The 21,610-nt window shown below is 43.1% G+C and overlaps 1 protein-coding gene across 1 annotated transcript; it reads left to right on the top strand.

Annotated features, from left to right (window-relative positions):
• Positions 1 to 625: 625 nt before the first annotated feature.
• T265_00040 (hypothetical protein) lies at positions 626 to 20,956 on the top strand (the record flags this gene model as incomplete). The annotated part of the gene is made up of 3 exons (XM_009163697.1): positions 626 to 757; positions 8,768 to 9,313; positions 20,768 to 20,956. 3 exons carry the CDS (start codon positions 626 to 628, stop codon positions 20,954 to 20,956), a joined length of 867 nt encoding a protein of 288 aa, XP_009161961.1.
• Positions 20,957 to 21,610: the final 654 nt, after the last annotated feature.

Below are 21,610 nucleotides of genomic sequence, written 5' to 3'. Positions count from 1 at the left end.
GCTAAGAGACAACTTGCGCATAGATAAACATTCTGCTTTTGAACCGGTAGCAGCTAGAATGACAGCCATCGGTAATGCATGTCTCTTAGTGACTCAAGCACCAATAAGGTTAACAGACCCTTGTTTTGAACTTAGGAGTGTATAAGTTGTATGTACCTCATGTACTGAACAAGCAACCTATCCGTTTTAAGCCATTATGGACCAAATGTGATCACGTTACCTCTGACTGACTACGAGGGCAAACAGTAGGACCGGTCAGTTTTTATCAGTCATCTAGACTACACGGAGACCGGGATATTGTGGATGATTCCGTGAAGTAGCTTCCATCAGGTACTGAAGGAAAGCAACATATCACACTACGGCTTCCTGGAAATTTCGCACTTCCGAACTGACCATTCCAGGCTGACTCATCACGCAGTGAGGTAGATTACTGGCAGGACTTTCTCTGAATATGTTGAACTTGAAAAAGCGGCCCTTCTGTTTGTGGTTTCACATTTGCCTAATGACGTTTAGGGAGAGGAAGTTAACACTCATTTTCAACCTGGTGTAAAGCATTAATAGGAGTATTATTCAACAGCCACCGCGTTCACGGTTCTCTCCTCGCTTGTTTCTGTGATGCATAGACATGTTTGTGGAAATCTTCAAGCACACGTTTGTGTCTTTCGCTTTTGGAATTGCGTCACTTGGTTATGGTCGTTCCGCAGAAAGTCGTATTAGCCATCGGACACATGGTTTGCTCAGCACCACATTATTTGAGGTGGGTTGAGGTTAAGGCCCGTAAAACAAAGCTTGACTTAAAGCGCAGACAAAATGATTACAAGTACCAAATAGATATCAACGTCATGAGGCATTTGATGAATGGAGTTTAATATAACTACGCTTTGATTCGGGACTTTTTGCGCGGATAGTACCTATGGTGACTCAATTCACCGGGTGAGGATACAAAAATAGGTAGCGTTCACAAAGCGGATGGTAGTCAAGTGGTTCACTGTTGAAGAAAAATAGAACGCACTAATAAGGCAAATGTTCGGTTCAGTGAGTTTCCATGGAGAAATTCGAAATGACGAGTAGGAACAAGAAAACGACAAGTGGGACGACACACTATTCCGGACCGCAGTGACAACCACACACACGCTTAATTCAAACACAGGTTTTATACACCCATTAAGCGGTGTGAACTTGGGGAAATGATTTATTTGAACCTGAAAAATTATGTTACAGACTGTTTGAAACAAGCAAAAGCTCTGAAAATTCGAAAGGGGGCCTAAAAAGTAGTTTTGTTTCGAGTGAAGTGCTTTTTGATGAGTATGTATAAAGATGTCCCACGCTGTTCCATTGTAACTAGCTGGATGGTTGCCACGTTCAATCCACAATGGTAAATGCTTACGAAGAACCATTGGAGCAAAGTAAAAACGTGTCACTAGGATGGTAACCACAAACGGATCATTGTTCATTGACCTGGGACTAAAATTAGCACAAAGAGCTAACCAGGGTTGTTGTGCTACCAGTTAAAGCCCGCAAACCTGAGATGCCATGTTGCAAACAAAGACGATCTCAACTGACTGCTTTCTGGAGGATTTTCTGATTTCTTTCTGTGTAATGGCTGGTTGCTGCGCCACTTGTTTCTATAGTGTACAGCATACCGTGTTTCCCCACAGAATATGGCCATCTCCCTGTCTAGAAGATAGCAAATATACTAAACCAATCTGTTTAGCTTGTATCCGGGATGGTTAAACGGTGGAGTTTGAAGATAGAAGATTACGTGGTCTACTGTAGGTGATGTCTTTTCGTTTTATCTGTTTGACTCTTATGCAATGGTTAACTCCCTAGTACAACAAAATCGTGCATTTCAAGACAATAAATTGATTGTTCACTCTTAGAAAACGCTAAAAATTGTTTGTTTCCTTAAACAAATAAGCCAATGTTTCATATCGAGACTGAAAATTGCGAGCAACGAGAACTGAGAATCTCATGGTTTTGGAGACGCCTGGGAGCGAAGAACATAAAGTCCCAGAGATCAGTGATCTTTTGGTTATTTAATGAATATGGTGAAATGAGGGGTGATATTTTAGGTAAGCTGTTTATCTGTTGGCAGCTAACCTGTTTGCCGAGCTTACCGCTTGATCAGCAGCCGGTTAACGTACAAGTACTGTCAGTATTTCGGCAGGTATATTCTACAATGACAAACCTCGGACTTCTTACTATTTTCAAGCTTCCGTAAAGCCATAATCCTGATGAACGCTTCCTCTAACTGCAATAATAATAGTGCAAATTGGTTTCCAGGTAAGTTTGAAAAAGACGGAGAAACTATCAACCCACCCAAACGGCTCTCTGTCGTTATTTGGTCCGACCTATACGACTGGTGGAAATCTGTCGGTTAGCAGTTTCGCATGTGATCATTGCGAGTTGCCAAAGGCAGTTAGTTTCACTACATAAGTAAAGATGACCTGCACTGAATGCAAGAATATCTACTTCCCGTTAGGATAGAAAGGGAAAACCGTTGTATAGACTTTTATGGTGGAGGCCGCAGAGAGTCCAAGGGAAATATGCAGAACATTAATAAGAGACAGTCCTTCCTGACCGTAATCAGTGAAAAGATGGACTTATTTTTTTATCTTGATATGGTTCTGAGTAATATGCTTTTTGAAATTGCCGACAAGCAGTTTTCGTTCACAGATATTCTAATTTTATCTCACTTAAGTGCAAGCCCACAGTGGATGAGTGCAAACTATATGGTGGCTAACCTTACTTTTAAAGTAAATTCAGTAGGCCTGTGATATAGACAGGCAACAAGAAATTAACCGTGACCAGATGTCTACCCTGATTTTGGGCATCGTTTTGGAAGATGCTAGAGAAAATCACTCGTTTTCGACAGTTTATCACTTACACCTAATTAGAAGACGATTATAAAGCAAGAGTCTAAAACGAACGGTTAAGTATTTGACCACTGGCCAGAAGATTGTGAGTTCTAAGCCCTTGAGTTTTGCGAGATGGAAACTGCTGATGGTTCTAAATAAGGTTGAAATTACTGTGCAGTACCCCTCAGATTTTCAAAATAGATTGGCTTCACTTTCTCTATTATAAATCACCAATTCACTTCTTCGCTCCAGTCAGTACTGGATCACGTGATGTGGTTCTCAAGATTGAGAGATGAACATTACATTATCCTGTCTAAATAAGAGCTACCTGCATCGCTGACTAGCCCCTCGAGGGCGGACGGTATTCGGGACACTGGCCAGGAGATTGCTCTAGTTTCTTGAGATGCACATTGCTGATAATTCCGGATAAAAGAGAAACAGCTGCATTGCACCTCTCAGCTTTTGGCATGGAGTAGCTTCCATGAGAGGACAAAATATCAGTTGAATTTTCCAAAAGTCTTTTCAGATGATGCACTTGTCATCCAATGCCTCATCTTGATTTGTGCTCCTTTATTCTTTAGCAGCAGCCCAAGCCATTTGATTTCCAACGATTACATAAAAGCTGGGGATGGAAAAATTCAACGTAACCCTATTACTATAATTTTAAGAATATATCAACTTGTTTTAAATAAAACACACAAAAGGTATTGAATATAGAAATCGAATAGTGTCGCAAAACTCCATCATTTGATATTTTGGCTGTGCTTACCCATGACCCATTCTTCTCATAGATAAGCTGTTTTTCAAATATAAAGCATTGTTTGCTTTCACTGCGTGAAAACAGCAGGTAGCTTTTATCATTCTGCAACAAATGCACCTTGTTTCCTTCCGATTCATCGAGGCCTTGAGGGGCCATGTATTCCCAACAGTTCTACAAACGATTCGACAAAATGATAATGTCGCAAATGTCCTGAAGTTTGAGATGACCACGTAATTTATGGTTTAAGAATATGAGAGGTTCGGCTAGGTTATAGTTGAGACTCACGTCAAAACCAAGTTGGTGGGTGTTTATGTTAAATACAATATCTTCTGGGTTGGAACTTGTCGAACTGCATTTTGGATGTTAACAGTTCAAGGCAGCGCAGCAGGTGATTAAAAATCATGTAAGCTGTGAAAGGTCCATCGGCAATCGACTGTTTGTTTAGAACGCTCTCAGGTGGTCTCCGAGACGTGAGCATGAATCATGTGTCTACTCAGAAAGTTGCTGCGGACATTTACCGTTGCTTCAAGCATATAACACGAACTGGATTTCATTCAAATCCGAAAACAGTCAGGTGTATCGTTAACTTAAATGGAGCTACACTTTATAAAAAAATCTTATGTAGTAACGATTAGGGTGAGACCTAAAGGCTAACTGAACAAAATAAGATGTTCCTACAGTAGTTGAGTAAGCGCTTTAAGGCGCGGTTTTTTCACTAAACAAAATTATCCTCCTTTGATAGAGACCCACTGAGAGGGCTGAAACACCGATTTATTTGACTTCTGTTTCATTCGAACCACACACTTCATCCACTATGTTGGTCACACCTTGATGCGCTCATCTACCTGCTAAGGGGATATGGGAATCTTTCAATGGAGATTTCGCTCTTTAAGTAAAAAATTAGTCTAAGCCTGAAGGCTGAGAAGCACCGGACAGTTGTTTTATCCCAGGTGAGAATTTTCAATAATCCGAACCTCACGTACCTCCGGGAAATTCAAACATGCAATTTGCTCAATAGTAGATGAAGCCTTTCGATTACAAGTTGCTGATTCCCACTGTGATTAACTCACAACTAGGCAGGATACAGTGCCACAAACCCTTCAAGCTAAAGAATCCACATCATGCGGTCACGAGTTTACTGCTTCTTATATAAACTTCCAATGCCTTCGGACCATGAGGTGAATGATTCCTGTCGCCATTATTTGCACTATGAATGCCACTTAAATATGCTGGTTCATGATGACGGAGTGAAGCTCACGGTACTGTTGACTGCCAGCCCAACGGTTTGTTTATTGTCATCAAAGGAGAGGAGCCAGTGACGTAGTTCTTGGTATAGGATAGCGTTCAGCAAAAGGATACTTTCGACCAGGGTGGTCAGTCTGTTTTGTCCCCGAAAGTAATTATTTGATGAGACAGTTTGCCTCTTGTAAAACAAGGGTGTGGGATGGAGCTACTTTTCTGTCTTCCAAGAGGTACATTCACTGTTGAAGCACTCTGTTCAGGAGTATGACCGTGATCCAATAAACAACACTGAGTGTCAGATGATATTTAAAGAAGCGATTTCCTACCATTTGCTCTTTATCAAGAGATGGTATCTGTCTCTGACTGGCCACTCATTAACTTATCAAAGAATTTTCTCGGAGATCACGCGCTTCCAAGGCGATTCTCCAACGACTGACTGCAGACATACTTTAAGCTTATCAGAGAATAGCAGGAATATATATTGACCAATCAGGTTCCAAGCAGTAGTCCTGGAACTCCATATACAGTGATACCGATCATAATGATCAAGACAATAGAAAAAAAGTGGCAAACAGTCCATGAGTTTACAAATTACCACTTGATAGATGCTAGGTCTCACATGTTGTCTGTCCGACCGGGTTTCAATTTGTGCTGCATTTGTGCTGCCTGGTTGGTTCTCTCAAAACTGTTTAAGAAAAATTACAAGTGCCCGTAACTACCATCTTTCTCCATGACTCTCCTGACAATGCAGCCAGAGGAAGAGAAAGAAAATAGGACTTTAATCACAACTGATACATTTGGCACCGTTGCTAAGGTGATAACGGTGGTAATTTTCAGGAAACAAGTATTGCATATTATTTTGAGAGCGACCTTGGTTCGGATGCAGTTATCTGGCTACCTGAGTGCACGTCTGTACAGAGCGTTTCCAAATCGTGAAAGGTTCCTGTATGTTTTTAGTTAAGATGCATAGTATCACGCTACACTACGAATTAAGATGATGGAAAGGAAAGTTAATAAAAAACAGCTTTGTCTTTATCGGGCTAATGACCACTTTCGTCGTCTTGCTCAAAAGCAGTAATGTCTTACGAGTGAACTGACCCCAATATACATTTTCACAGTTATCCGCTTTTCAGAACTATCCGCAATTTTAGTCCAGCTGTGCTGTTCCTCCATATAATACAGGAAAATCTCAGCTACATTTGCTGAAATGTTCCCTTAACACTGGTATGGTATAAGCGTACCCTAACTGATACCATTACACCATTTCCTTGCCGTAAGTGATTTCCCTCTCAGAAAGGCTTTTGACCGTTCAAATTATTTACATAATAAATACAGTAATCTTTTCTAGGAAAGCTTAGCCACAAGTATAAACAATCGTTCGGCTGTAACACCCTTTTTGTGCCTAGCTGCCATGCTGCCCGAAGGAGATACCGGGATTGATTTATTGCCAGGTTCCCAAAGTCTAGACTGGAGCAGCAGAGATGCTGGGGCTAGGTTCAATCCCCGGACCTCTCGGTCAGTAACTCGCGCCTTAACCGTTCACCTCTTTCGAGACCACCAGCCACAAGAGCGTATTCGGAATAATCAGGTGGCCTGGATGGATCGGACACATTACCCTTTGGCCGTATGATTCACATTGTTGTCCTATGGATCATCCTGCTTGCGGTCAGGTTGCAGAGGGTTCAGACAATTTCGCGGATGAATCAACAGCAGTTCTGAACAAAAGTTCATGCCCAATACTGCATCCGTTCTGTATAAGGAACCTACATCTATAAGTCGCCTCTGAGGGATCAAATCAACAATTCCTTTCCATGTAGCAAGAATGAAACAGAAGCAAATTCAATACACGATAGTTTGACAAATCATCTGTGACAGTGTTCTAAATTCGACTCATACACCAAGGCAACAGGCTGAGTTCTTCTCATCTTAAACAAACCAAGACATGAGTAGTAACCTTTTAATATACGGGCAACTATTAGGGTCTTTTTGCTGTGACCTTCCGGCTATCTTACTGTGACGAATTGTTGTTTTCCCTGAAATAACAAGATTTCACGCCTCATCTGATCAGAAAAGCGATCGACTGAGCGACCGACTCAGCATACACACTGTGCTGGTGCTCAGGCAACAATGATGTCAAGACGATAATGTCGTACAAGAGAAAAACATTAAAAGCGAAACAAAGACCGAAGTGGCCAGAAGCCCACCGATATAAAAGGTTTTGTTGGAGTAAATGCTCCACGAATGGCTTGTTCAAATTCAAATATACGGATTGTTAGAGAATTACGGAATAGAAAGGCTAATCGCTGAGAGGAGAAAATGCTTTGCTCAGACTGAACAAGCAAACGCAGCTAACTCGACTGTTCCTGGGGAAGGCGAAAGGTGTACTGGTCAATGGAACAGATTCATTCTTCGTAACGCACACTGTGACCGAGTAGTACATTGACTTACATTTTGTTTTTTCCAAAGGACAGCGCTGTTTCCCGTGAGATAATCTACTGCGTATCGTAAAACGCCGATGATTGATTTTGTACACAGGTGGCAACGAGGGGTCATCATTATCCATCATAAAGCAACTAAAATTTGAAGCAAATCGGCTCTGTTGTCGGGTTCATGTTAATTCCCATACTGGCTGAAAAATGAAGTTATCTTAATCCTGAATGATTCCAACATTGTTTTTGTAAGATATTTCAAAGGAGCAAGTCGTCTGAGTACTTCCTAGTTTTCCTAGAAGAAAGAGCATCTGAGTCTTTCAAATCAAGCAATGGGGATGAGGCCTACTTCATTTTAAATAAATAACTTCGCATAAGTAGATGGAGAAAATAAACGCAGTAAATTTATCCTGTGAGAGCTGACGCGACTTGACGTGACCTGACGAGGTGTAAAGTAGTTTTTACTATCACTATGCAACTCGAAAACCGGATGGTTACGCGAAAAGTAGTTCATGCCACACAGGACATTAAAATGGGTCACTAAAACGTCACTAATTAGACAGATTATCGGAAGGATAAGGTTAACACATTCAATCCGTTCTGTCAACTGAAGGAGCCAAAGCTAATCTGAAAAGCTCTCGATCTGGAATCTCGATACTTTCTGTTCTCGTTTTGTTCTTCACTGGTTCAGCTGTTTCTAACACATAAGGAAGCATTATCGCCTTTTGCTACTGTTCAATGCTTGAAACAGAATAACGGCCCTGTCACTTCTTTGGCGGGAGAAATGTACTGCTGATCCACCTAGCTAATTGTCGTACAAATAGGGATTCAAGTAGAGCATAAGGTTGATGAAAACTCGGGGACTGCGCTTACCTGATGAGCCCCAAGAAGGGCGAAATCGGTCGTGGCGAAGAGAAGATTTTTCAGCAACCTTGTGAGTAGTTTCCTTTGTGAAAAATTAGGACATTGTTTACTGATAGAATAGACCGAAAATGTGCAGTTGGATCTGTACACATGGTTTGTTGTTTGGTGCGGAGATGTCCGTAGAAATTTCAGTGGGCCTCGCTGAGTATTGTACAGTATGGAACTCTCTTTGTCACTACTGAGTTATCGATTAATCCTTGCAAAGATTAATGCTATAGCTGTTGTATTTCTCGTGCCTATTGTAAAAAGTAGTAACTTAACTGACATAAGCATAATTAAGGTTGGCATGAATTTACCCACCAGGATATTTTCGACCCACAATGATTTCTGGTTCAAAATTTTGTGTTTTGATTGTTCCCCTGAGTTATACTAATACAGGGGTTTATTACAATCCCTAACAAGTTGTGACTGCTATCTTACGTTATCAGATGAAACAATCCTAGTTGTTATACACAGTCAGTCAGACGTTTCGATAACATTCAAGGTTGATGCTTTTGACCGCATTTCTGGTACTTTGTGTTTCCTAGCTTCCTAGTAGGTTTATATACTTTCAGTTCCCCCAACGACATGTCTGTAATACTGATTCCATTAACTTGCGTTCTAATTCTTCTGCACAGTACAAACCACGGACTATCAACCGTCCTCTGCAACCCAATGACTATTTTCCTAAGGAGAACATGCACTGCCAGCAAGCTTATCCCGTGTCTCAGGATGTCTTACCGCAGTACGGAATCCTCAAAGATGAAGATGTGGACAAGGAACTCGGTCCTCAATCCGACTGCTGTCTAGCCTCATCTGATCCTCTATTATACGGACCTGGAAAAGTTGACTGTATCGTGGCTACAGTGTTCCTCGTCACCTTTATTCTATGCATACTGGTGGGAACATTGTTAACATTATTTCACTACGTTGCTGGAATTGAGTTCAACACGATTAACCGAGGTCGTGTTGTCGGCCCTGTGCTGATTGGTCTTAGCCCTATTCCGGTTCTTTTTCTCATTTTCTTTGCCTGTCGAGCCCAGGAAAAGATTTCACTTCAGGTAGAACGAATGAAAGCCACTCAATCGGCTCGCCAGCAGATTGCCTACCGACAATACCAGGTAGGTTTACTTTAAAATGATCTTCTTTTCGCTCTTGTTTCTGTGGTTAAGACTCCACCCCTGGTGAAGTTAAGTGTGCTTCATAAAATCCAACAACAGCAGTGGACAAGTTTTTTCGCCATACTATTTAGGGCATTGTAAATAGTTTAGTTTTTTCATTGCTTGTTGTCCGATTTTGGTGTGACGATTTCGGAAAATCCTACTTGGTCTTATAATACTCTACATTTCTAATCATGTAAGCACATTTATTAATACGTTGGAAAACCATCCAATGTCCATAAATATACTAGAGTTAAGCAAAGCTTTTGAGCTGCATTCTTTTACTTTCCTGTCACAGTTACACAACAAGAACTGAAAGTAATCAACTGATGACTTTTTTCCTGGCACATCTCAACAGCAAAGTATCAGAGCAAAAGACTTGTAATGTCTTTCCGGTTTCTTTATTAAATCCGGAACTCATGGACGACATACGCAATTGGTTTCAAATTCTTGACGAAATATAAGTTGTTCTTGGTTTATCAGATGATCTCTTCCTGTAGAAGGTCGTGTATGCAACAGTTCAAAATTGAAAACTGCGGAACTTTGGGCGAATGATCCTCATGCTCTTGGGGGTATCTCTGCCTGTTTAGTCCAGCGGTTGATGAGGCTTCCGACTAAGTTATGGATAACTGCACTGCTTGGGTAGCACAGTCGTTCAGCCTCATGATGACAATGGGTTTTTCGAAATTTTGTAATTGTGGAGTTTGTACACATGCGTAATGTTGAAAAGCAAAGTTTGGCATAGGTTAGTCAAGGCCGCATTTCACCGTCACTCTGATCACTCTGGGTCACGGTAGTGAAACGAACGGAACGGATAGAACGGCACTTGAGTCGCACAAAAGACAGAAACTATCTGAGGGAAAAACCAGCTGACTCATCTAAACGATGAGTCTTATGTAGGGCGTGATGTTATGGCTCGAATATAAATCAACCAAAAAATAACATCGGTAAAGGGAGTGGAACTTGAGATTTCCTCGAGCTACAAGTGGATGTTTTGTCAAGTAGGCTGAGGTAAATGTTGACCCACATCACGTTTATATGCCTAAAGTGCATTACAGAATTTGTCATTTGTCTTACCAGCAGCAGAGTATTCCTAGGATAACAAGTGTGTGACTCCTCGACGCACCAGATATCATTCATACGGCCGTGATTGCGATCCGCACGGAACCTTTTTTCAGGAACTAAGAAGTCATGCTTCGTCAGACATGCTTTTGTCTGCACCTTCAACCGTGGAACGGACACATTTTTCCGTGAAAATCATCAGAACAGATAGCATAATAAAGGAGTTTGGTTTCTATGGCACCAATTGATAAGAAATTATCCAAAAGTCACGTGCGTCATATAACACGTGCGAACTTTCATGGGTAAAAGGGAGCTACACTGTGTGATTGCCAGCTAGACATATCTTCGGCAAAAGTGAAGTCGCAGGTAATTTTAGCTTTCTTTAAACAAAACTTTACTCATAAGGCTTCTGAAAACTCACTGACAGCCTACTACCGGTCTCGCCTACATCACGTAGCGGGCTGTCCACAACCTTCTGGCAATCAATTTCATTTTTTATTCACGTTGCTATTTTACTGGATCAGTACGTTGAATGAATGTGGGTAAACATTCGCCTACGATAAATGCAACGTCAGTGGGCTTGGACGCTGGAATGTATGTTGACTTTTGGGCAATATGCGTCAGTCAGTCAATTCAGATCCAGTGTTCTGAAGTCAAAACTTATACATCTTTGAGCCTTTCAGCTTGTTTTGGAGCCACAAGTATTTTCACCAAGGAAGGATAACTCGGTAGTGATCCACTCTTACCCCTTTTGGATTCAGTTCAGATTCGATGTGCATAAATAGGACTTTTTAACAAATCGCGTAAAACTACTGCATTTCTCATGGCGGCTTTTCACACCTACATCCGAGACAAATGGTAATCATCGCTTTTTATGAATTTACATCGTTTTCAAAGGATATTAAATACCACTTCAGGGGTGACTGGCCTACAGATGAGATTGCACGAACGTCTGTACAGCTCGGTGTAGACTAGAAGTGACTAGAAATTGGCGCATGCTCAGATGTATACTGATAGTACCTGGACTGCGTTTACTGTGGCGTATAACCATGACTCCACCAGAAACGTGCTTTCATCTTTCTTTAGATAAAACTTTTGACATATCATCGTCGTCCACTTCTAAAACCAAGTCTGGTCACATCTCTAATTTTTCTCATTAGGCGAACATGGCAAAAAGCATGACGCATGACAGTGAAACTTACTCGGCACGTCCCTCATTCCTTGCATGAAGAATGGTTCTCAAATCTGGACGTTGAATTCAGTGACCTTTTCGAAGACCGAGGACATAACCCGAGGGAGGGTTTGATTTCCTGTTTGTTTTGATTTTTTGGACTCCCACCCGGATGAAATATTTAGATTCAGTCTTTTTTGATGAATTTTGTGATCATTCTACTCCATAACCCACTTCCTTTAACTTCTAATTACGAAAATATGTGTACTTTTTGTTTGCATTTATTACAATGTGCATCAGCAAATAAACCAATGACAAACGCTCTTTTGAAGTAGCATTCACGTGAAACTAGATCCGGGGCAGCACTTTAACGAAGGGATTTAATACTTTCACTTTTCCATAGGGGAGAATTTCGGTAGCTCAGGTAGCGTAGATGGTCCCTGGCTTGTTCGCTGAGCTGGGCAATTTGGTTGCAAACGTTTCATCACCAATCGAGGTGACATCATCAGTGCGTAGTTGCGCGTAGCGGTGAGTTAGTGGTTGGCACAACCACGACCATACTTTCACTTGTCAGTTATCATCAATTACTACTTTTGATACATAGAACAGTGGAGATACACTGCTCGTTCACAATAAAGAGAAACGAATAATACGTAATCTACTTATACTATAAAGCAATCCTAAAGTAACTCTGGTCAGAATGCAACAAACTGCACCCACCGTCAGTTAATTTCTATCTTTTACTATAATCTCAGAGAGTACGTACTATGCTCGGGAAAATAAATTGTAAGTGTAATCATCCGCTGGAAAATCTTTTTGTCCGACGTCAACCACGAACGGGCATGAGGCATGACTTTTCGCTCGCGGTACCCCACTCGAGGCTGAACTGTCGACGGAACTTTTTTGCGGTCCGTGTATGTTTCATTTGAAACTCCCTACCTCCCAATGTTGTACATTCGCCGAGTTTAAACATTTACAAGAACAATTTAGATGCATATCTTATGTCCAAACCGAATATGGAACTGTTTAACTCCATGTGATACTCAGAAAGCATTACGCATATTTTTGCGTCCCTTTGTATATATACGTTCACCCTATGGTCGTTGTAAAGTTAATCGCTTTTTAGACCATTAAACCCTGAATTACCTTGAATTACCTTGAATTACTTAATTTACAGAACTAGTGTAAGCTAATGGTGCTAATGTAAACTGACCACACCAGCATGCTGAGTCCACCGGCGGATTTTGCATTCAGATGTTCGAATGCAGCATAAGATTCTCCAAATAATCTGAAGCCGGTTTCAGGTAAATTACTTGACTATCATCATCATCATCAAAATGAAATATAAGCTGTGGGTGAAACTACCTCTTTTTCAACTCACTACCTCTACAGTGTCAAAATTTCTTAGAATCATTCGAAAAAAACCTTTGAACGCGTGGCTAGGCTATAGGGAGAACAAAATCATCTACTCATGAGCTTTAGTTGATTTGAAACATACTGGTAAAGGAACGGCTTTCGAATTATTTGCATTCGTCAAAAACCCCTGAGGAAAGGGACCATCTGTAGAGTAATAGTGATACTCAAGTGTCCTGATACGGTCAGGGAATAAAACCACCCTAAGCTCTCACGTTTTACGGAGTTGGAGTGGTTGAATCCGGAACGGAAGTGAACGATAGTTTATTTCACTGAAGCGCACCAGTCGGTAAGGTGGTGGGACAGGCGGAGCCGACTTCCGATCCTACGTCACAGACGACTGCAACCAACCTGAACTAAAAGAATGTAGTTAGTAGCTGGACAAAATAGGGCGGAAGGAGGTAAGCCCAAACTATATATAGTACAGACACTCTGTGGGCATTACACGACTGTGTTTATAAAAGCCTGATGAACGGTTAGACCATACTACGAAAAAGTTCCAACTAAAAGTTGCGAGCCGATAGTGAAATTTGGAGGAGGTAAAACTATACACAGCTTGAAACGATGATGTGCAGGTAACGAAACTACAAGAGTAAATCGAAGGACACAAGTCACTATTGGCTGAAAAAAATTAGGCGAATCTTCTTGCCATCCGTATCCTTAGAGCGGATGTTGACCGAATCCTTACCACAGTGGTCAAGACACTGAGCAGTGGTGCAAGCAGATGGAAAAGCCCTCCTTTCAGAATATAAGTGGTTGGTTGGCAAAACATTTCGTGCAACACTGTTGAGGGTGACTTCAACACCCTTCTCACCTCATGCTTATCGCAAACCTAACAATATTTCGGCATGCAAGAACACTTATTACCAAGGCCAACGTGATGAAACACTTTCCGAAAGGCTAGAAGATATTCATACACTATCTCAACGGAGTTGTCCTCGAAAATCAGAACAGCGTAAGTGGCCATGTTAAGAATACGAAATTCCATATGCTGAAGGAAGTTTTGAAGAAGCAACAACAGCAACAAAAGTATATGTATTTATTTTATGAAATATTAGATAATATAAGTAGCGAATGAATGTATTTGCCGAGTACTCACTAATCAATAAGGATGTGCAAAATAGGGAAGCATACACGACTCTCTCTGTAGGAAAGACATAAACAGTTACAAGATATTCTATCGAAAGATGCGGACAGCCGAGTGTGCCGCACGTCAGGACACTGGGAAACTAAGACATCTGTGGATTTCACTACGTGACTGTAGAATGGTAGAAAAGGTTTGAATACCTGGTGTTCAGTAGTATCCCTTGAGAATGCTAAAATGATAGCGGGTTGGCCGTCAAGCAGAATGCAGTTGTCGGAAAAGATTTTCGAAAAAACATAGCAAACCCTGTGCACAAACCCATTAAATCCAATCGTGGCTGATGATCTCAATGGCAAACTTAGTTGTAAATGGCCTTCTAGTGCCATAGTACTGATAACAGGCATCTCGGTATTTGCACAATGGAAATTATCTCTCGAAAGCTACAACATTTTCATGGTTTCCACCCTATAGCATAGAATCATATGTATAATGTATATGTACGTGTATTGTGCAACTTATCTCATTTGTGATTTTTTCAAGGGAGCGAATCTTCAAGGTCGATAAACGCCACCGACTGTGAATGGCTTGCCTAATGTAATGAGAAATCGCGAATTGGGGGAAAAGGTGACCTGGACGGTTTAAAATCTACATGGCCTTTTTAGATGCAAAATAGGTAGAAGTGCCATTCCTGTAAGCAATTTTTGCTCACTGACTGCTGTTACCAGTAAAAATTGCGTGGACCGCGTTCACTGTTGGATAAAAATCGTGCAAGTGTGTTGTCAAACAGCAGCATTCTATTATAGCTTGCAAATCATGCTGGGAAGATCCTGACGTTGATCACTTAGCCACATGGGACCTACATCGATCATAGCGGAACCGAACCTAGCTGACGCAGGCGAATAACGAGACTAGAGGCCCATGACAGCTAATCTACTGGACGTGTGGACCCGGAAACGCGGACACACGCAGACTTCCGGGACACACTGTGCTTGAATTCTGTGCTTCAGTGAATTTGGTCTTTGAGGCGGTCTTTCGCATTCTCCAGACGGTTGTTGGTCACATTAGCAAAATGAACCATCCCGGATTGTGCTTGTACGGCCCATTTTTGGCGATGTAAAACCAGGGCACTGTAATATAAGAGACAATTACTGGGTCCGTGCGGCGCACGAGCTACCGAGCTTGCCGAAATGTGTGTACTTTTATTACAATAAACTCACTGTACGCCACTGTCAAGGCGAGCCATTTAGTGGAATGTGTGCGGCCGTTTGCAGAGTGTGCCTATGTCTAAAAATGCACGGTTCCAGATAGCAGAGCATCACATCGCAGTCAAACACGACTCTCGCCCTCTTAAGTTGCGCCACCGACTTGTCCATAAGAAAAGTCTCGCCCATTATTTCCTTCAGTAAGTTGAGCAGTTTACGAAGGTATCAAACTGTAGGCTCTACACAAACGTTAACCCAACCTGACGTCCGGTACCCATGCCGCCTGTATTTACAGCTAAATATTAGACCTCTAAAAACTTACACCAAACGGTTTGTTGTATGCGTTCCGCCCACATGCACTACATCTGGAAAGCGTCGGAACAACGCTGACAGTTGCTATTGGGATGAACATAGGTGGCTAAAGTGACCCACTTTGAACTGTCACACAGACAGCGGTCCGGTCTCCCGAAGATTTTCCGAGTCCGAAGGCATATCATCCGCCAAAATAAAACTTAACTATGCGGCATACACTCAACAGAGCCGGTCGACCTTTCCGGCGGTAGTTGTGTATATCCCGAGTGGCAACGGTATTGCTGAGTCCATTGGCCACAAACTGCTTCATTTCACACCACGACATTCCATAATTCATTAGGGCCCTGCTGGTGCCCAACTCGTTTTTGGTTGGCCGTCGAATAACCAGAAGCCGGTCATTACGGTTGTGTTAAAGAAAAAAAGGTGACTTCCAGATGGTTGCCATGCCTCCGTAGACAATATCGCACTGACCAGTTAGTGCTTCACGTACTGTTTTTATTAGAACCAAGCTTAGCTTACTAGCTTCTTTGAGTTCTCCGACTTTCGGTCGGTCTTGAAGGTCGCCTGCTGCGTTTGTAGTACATTTATTCGTAACGCAAAACAGCAATGGTGCTTTGATTAATGGATGAACGAACAAATACCACACGGTTATCCTTCCCGCATTAATTTAAGGCCTTCTAAAATGCCATGAAGGATGAGACTAACGGTCCCGAATTTTTCAACAAACGCGTGCGGGGCCACTTCCGAAGCCATAGCACAACAAGCTAAAAGTCAACCGTGAGCCAAAGCTTTCAAAAAAGAATAATTGATTTTTGACCTGAGTATAAATGCAAAACTATTCAACATTCAGCGCAAAAGATTTCATGCCACTTGCAGGGGTTTCGCAGAGAAATGCATTGTGCTTCCAAAGCGCGGCACATGAGGACGAGCAGAATGCAGAACTTCCTCAGAATAATGGCGCTGCATACTAAAACAAAACCATTTAAATTGGCCAGTGGTTTACATCCCGCAGGCACCGAAAAATGTATGATATTGTGGTTTTTCAATAATACGAGACAGATATAGGAGCCTTGGTGAATCCTAAATGTCTCGATCTCCCTCGGCGTAAAAGTCTTATGTGTGCGGAAGGTCTGCGCATATTCTGCACAAGTTCTGCACCCTGGCTGGGGCGCGTGCTAATTGGAAAAACCAGAAAACGCTGCATACCCCTTTCCCATGCTATATAAGATGGATGTGGCCACTGACTCAATGCGGTTTTCTACTCTGGGTTTGGCATTTGGCTGCTGGAAGGTTTAGTATCAGCCCATGAATTGTTGAAAATCGGCCTTCACAGTTACAGTACCCTTCCGCAAATCTGGCATTGTGATAGCTGCACATCGGCGACCCATGCATAAGGTACCAGCGGAGTTGCTGCCCAGACTTTTCCTTATCCACCTAGATGTCGTTGTCCCCAGGCATAACAAAATGAGCACAACTGTCAGCTACTAGGCTGACTCAACCACCCACACTGAGAAGTAAAATTTGTCACAATGCTAATTACTCTTTTGGGTCAACTACTCCGATTAGAGGGAGTCAAGTTGGACTGCGATGAAGTCAAGCACGTCGCGGGGTGGCCAAAACCGATGAGTGTTTGTGGTTTACGTAGGTAGGCACATACCGTGTTGTCAAAGATTCGATGAAAAGTTTGCCGCAAGTTGGGCGAATTTACGGCCTCAACCAAAAAGGTCAAAATTTGCTTGGACATTGGAACGCGACCACACTTTCAACTGTCATAAGTAGGCATCAACATCCACACCTATTCCAACGCACCAGATTATTTCTCCAAAAATTCTGTAGACAAAATCGCTAGCAAACTATCAGTCGTTGGCGTTAGTCGCCAAACGTTTCGCTGATCACGAAGCTTTCACAACGGTGTCCAAAACTCACGTGAACGTAACTAGTGTACTCTCTTGCGCAGAATGCCAGTCCTTGTTTGCTTCATTCATCCTTACGACCTTACTTTCCTGATGATCCGTTCATTTTCCAGAAGGGCCATTATCCTTCATAGTGATGGCAGAGCTTCCGCGGTCCTGATCGTCTGGTTGCGCACTTGCTAAAGCTAATTCGTGAGTAGGAATTTGCCCTCCATTACACTCCCGGCACTAGCCACTCTGTTGCGGATGCCTTCCATCAAAGGTCAGCTCAAGAACTGAAGCACGTTAATGTGCTTCGTGTGCCTCGTGTTGTGGATTTTAAAGAAGTGCAGCTCGGGGACGTGATAGACAAAGATGTCCATCGCCCTTGGCGCCGCAGAAACTCAAAACTCTTTGGGCGAACGGTGGCTTCGAGGTCCCGAAAAGCAAGTTGTGTGTAGTAACGACAAACGCGGCAATAATCATATCTCAAGTGCTCTATCTTATGGTCATGATGACCAATTTTGCACGATTGCTCTACGCTGTTACCCTCAGCATGTGGGTAGGGCCGTTCACCATTATCTGATTATGGTAGACGAAAGAAGCAAGAAGCACACATTACAGGGTAATGCTGGTAGTTTCTGCTGCATGTCAATGTCCCTCAGTTCCACCAACACTTATATTTGAACGCGAAAAACAAAATCGTCCATCATTGCCTCAGCCAGTCCAGGTACCAAGGCCATGTCTTTGAGTGGACATCCACGTCACCGGATCCTTGTCACAGATCTGAAGTGTGGTCCGCCAGATTATTGCTACCCCTGGTCATTTGGTCACATGCTAAAAAGCGAAGCTTCTGGTTTGCCATTTGTAGTGTGCACAATGCTCCGTGCCTCTCACTTGCTAGTGCTGCCACCAGAATGATTGAGCGCTTTTAGACCCAAAATGGCAATGGGATTTGGAGCTTCAATATATGTTGAATGATTGAATGGCTTAACTCCTTTATCCGAACGTCGCCAAATACTGAATGGTCAATTTTATGGCTGGGATACGCCAGACAACACACTCGGTAAAGGGTTATCAGGGCATTACATCCCATCGTAATGGCTGTCGCGTGGCCCATCAATTGGAGTGGCTTCTCTGTGGTGTGTATCAGATTTGGATAGCGAAAAAGGCGTAGATCATGCCCCATTGTTATGGTTGTTTTTGTTCCCGCCGCTAAGGTAACCTTTCACGTAATAGGCATGTTTCGTAGGTTGTACTATCCTCCTCGCTGTTCTGTTGCCTGCTGCGTTTAGGTTACAACGGCCCTATCACGTCTCTATTGGAATGGTAACAGCCTTACTCAGTGTCTGGCTGCCAGTGCTTTCTTTTCATGGGAATTCCTGAAAGACGGAGGTTCAAGTGGGAGCATGATGCATGCTTTATGTGCTTAGAAGATTATCGCATGGCTAGAGATTGCAAATCAGTTGTTCAATGGGGGAAGTCGGGTAGTAGAAGGCGGTATCAGAGTTTTTGCATGGATGAAAGTCGGAAAACGAGGCGAAACCAACTTCACACTTCACCTCAATTCAAAACAGTCGAATTTTAAAACGCCTAAAAGTTATTCTCGTTAAACTTTGACACCCCATCACGAGGGGTGAGAACGTACCCGGTCAGACACAACGTTAGTAAAGCGGTAAAAAACGGGTTCAAGCTGCTGCCCATCTTTATGGGCATTGATACACTGAGTAGTCCCATGGGATGCACCTCAGAGGCCAATGACATTAAGCTTCTATCAGTGGATGAAAATCGGTCGATAGATATTGGCTAGGCATTTACCGTCGGCAACTTACCTATGCGGGCCATCCCATCTATCAAATATGTGACTAGATCGTGACCACACCCTGGCGGAGTAGCCTTCGACAAATAGGCTGAATATGAGGTGGGACTCCCCTTCGGGGGAACGTATCCGAAGCGCACTGGGTGATCGACCGACGCTTGGAAGGAAAACAACGGTTATTTGTCTTGTTATTCTGACGGGAATTTGGGGGAGGCAGAAATTCGTCAGTCATCGATTGACCGTATGAGACTCGTGAAGAATAGCCTCCAGTGGTGGTAGATGGTTGCGGGGGCGAGCTCAGATGGCTTAGTAAGAGACCTGCAAGTTGGAACGCGGGATGCATTCTGAAGAGTATGAAAAGAGTTCCCGAAAGCGTGCTTACTAGAGAGACTCGTCGGAAGCCGGCATCTGTGGCAACACTGGACTCTAACCATTCATGTCAGTTGCCGACGCGTACCTTGGAACGGAACTCAATATAGATGGGTACAAGAACCAAGGCGTCGTTTGAGACAACGTAAAGAATTTGGCGTTTATCGTCCATTACTTCACCATTTGAAATTTCCCACGTTTTTATGTCTCTATTCATAACCCCGCTCCATTCTTGTGTTAGATGCGTGCGTGTGAACCGGCATTTGTCTCTACCATTTCACTCATTCGACCTCGAGGTCATCCAAACATTTTGTGGTTGACCTTATGCACGTGTGACTGTCTCACGCGAGGGGCTGCCTACTAATTTGGTTCGGACCTTTATAGTCCGGTTGGTCAGTTTATTTTGGACGAGTATTTTCCGTTTAGGCCTGCAGTCTTAAGTTAATAATGCCTTATAGAACCAACCTCAAACTTTGTTGCGCCTTCCTTGGGGTTCTAATATCACGCGTTATCCAAAAATACCGTTCTGCTGTTACACTAGGAAATAAGCTTATTACTGTTATTATTATTACCCTTAAGTCTTTAGGCTTGATTATATCGTAAACAGTATCAAGGATTCATACACAGGACCGGAGCCTCGCCCAGGCTCCCCAGGTTGGGTTTGATCTTGTCATCCAGCAGCGCTCGTTCACCTGAAAGACATTAGCAACAAAAGGGGCTTATTACTGCCCTTTACTGTCCCCGCGCGGGGCAGTAAACTAGTAAGTGCAAATAATGATATAAATTGCATCTAAAAGTGATTTTAACTAGGTACCATATGGAGCGTGAACAGCCGTCCAAGGAAGGTTATTCTACACAGTTGCTGTCCGGAATGGGAAGAACATGCTACTGCCGACGCCCTATTTCTTACACTCTCGCGTTTCCTATTCCACCCCACCTCGCTGAAATTTTAATGCTCTCTCCACAGTTCCTAACGCCACGGCCGATCGTTCTGCTCGCGGTGCATCACACCCAACTGCAGACTGCTTAACTCCGGCTTCAGCAACAACACCAAACACTTCCAAGTCTGTTTTCAAACCCCGGAAACCTAGGTATCCGCCGATCGCTCTGCTCGCGGTGCATCACACCCAACTGCAGACTGCTTAACTCCGGCTTCAGCAACAACACCAAACACTTCCAAGTCTGTTTTCAAACCCCGGAAACCTAGTGATGTATCCGCCGTTAATGTTCACAATTCACAGCCGGCAGGACAAAACAGGGGGTTTGTGCTTGCTCGATGAATTCCCTCTGTATTGACGTATGCCGTCTGACAGAAAAAATTGAACAGGACGCAAGTAATTTGAGTAAAGTGACTGCCCCCTCACCCTCTTCCAGATTCCAGATGCGCAACTCTGCTGCTGCAGAGGCCGCTGCAGCTAGATATACCAGCATTTTTATTGTATTGAAAAACGGAGCAGCAGCGTCCTACCTGATTGGATGCCGGTTGATGGTAGTCTCTGTGCGGTTCCTTTGACGTCCGTGAAAGAATATAATGAAGGTGGGCTCCACATGTTCTTTTTACTGTTTTCACCTTCGCTACAAGCGACTTTAGCTCCGCCAGAATTCCATACCGAAACGGCTTTGCTGCCCGCAGTTAGGCGGTACTAATTCCAAAAAGCCCATCCCGCGCACGATTGGATGATCGTTCGGGCCGTTGTTGACCATTTGTTGTTGAACCGGGTTTACAGGACGACCAAATAAGCCGACTAGCCAACTCTCCTGACCCGTTTGTCTGTGCCAGCTGCCTCTATGTCAAGGGTGCAATGCATACCGCAGCGAAGAGAAGAGTCCCCCGAAACGGTACCCAACCCCCAGTGCAGATCCCGAAAGACCACTGCCAGTGTTCCGCTTTAATCGGGATACTCGACGCGAAATTAGAGCGTCTTTCGAAGGCA

Source organism: Opisthorchis viverrini (genome assembly GCF_000715545.1).
Source record: "Opisthorchis viverrini unplaced genomic scaffold opera_v5_1, whole genome shotgun sequence".
Classification (NCBI taxonomy): Eukaryota; Metazoa; Platyhelminthes; class Trematoda; order Opisthorchiida; family Opisthorchiidae; genus Opisthorchis; species Opisthorchis viverrini.
Note: the sequence above shows the minus strand (reverse complement) of the source record. Positions and strands in the feature narration are given on the sequence as shown.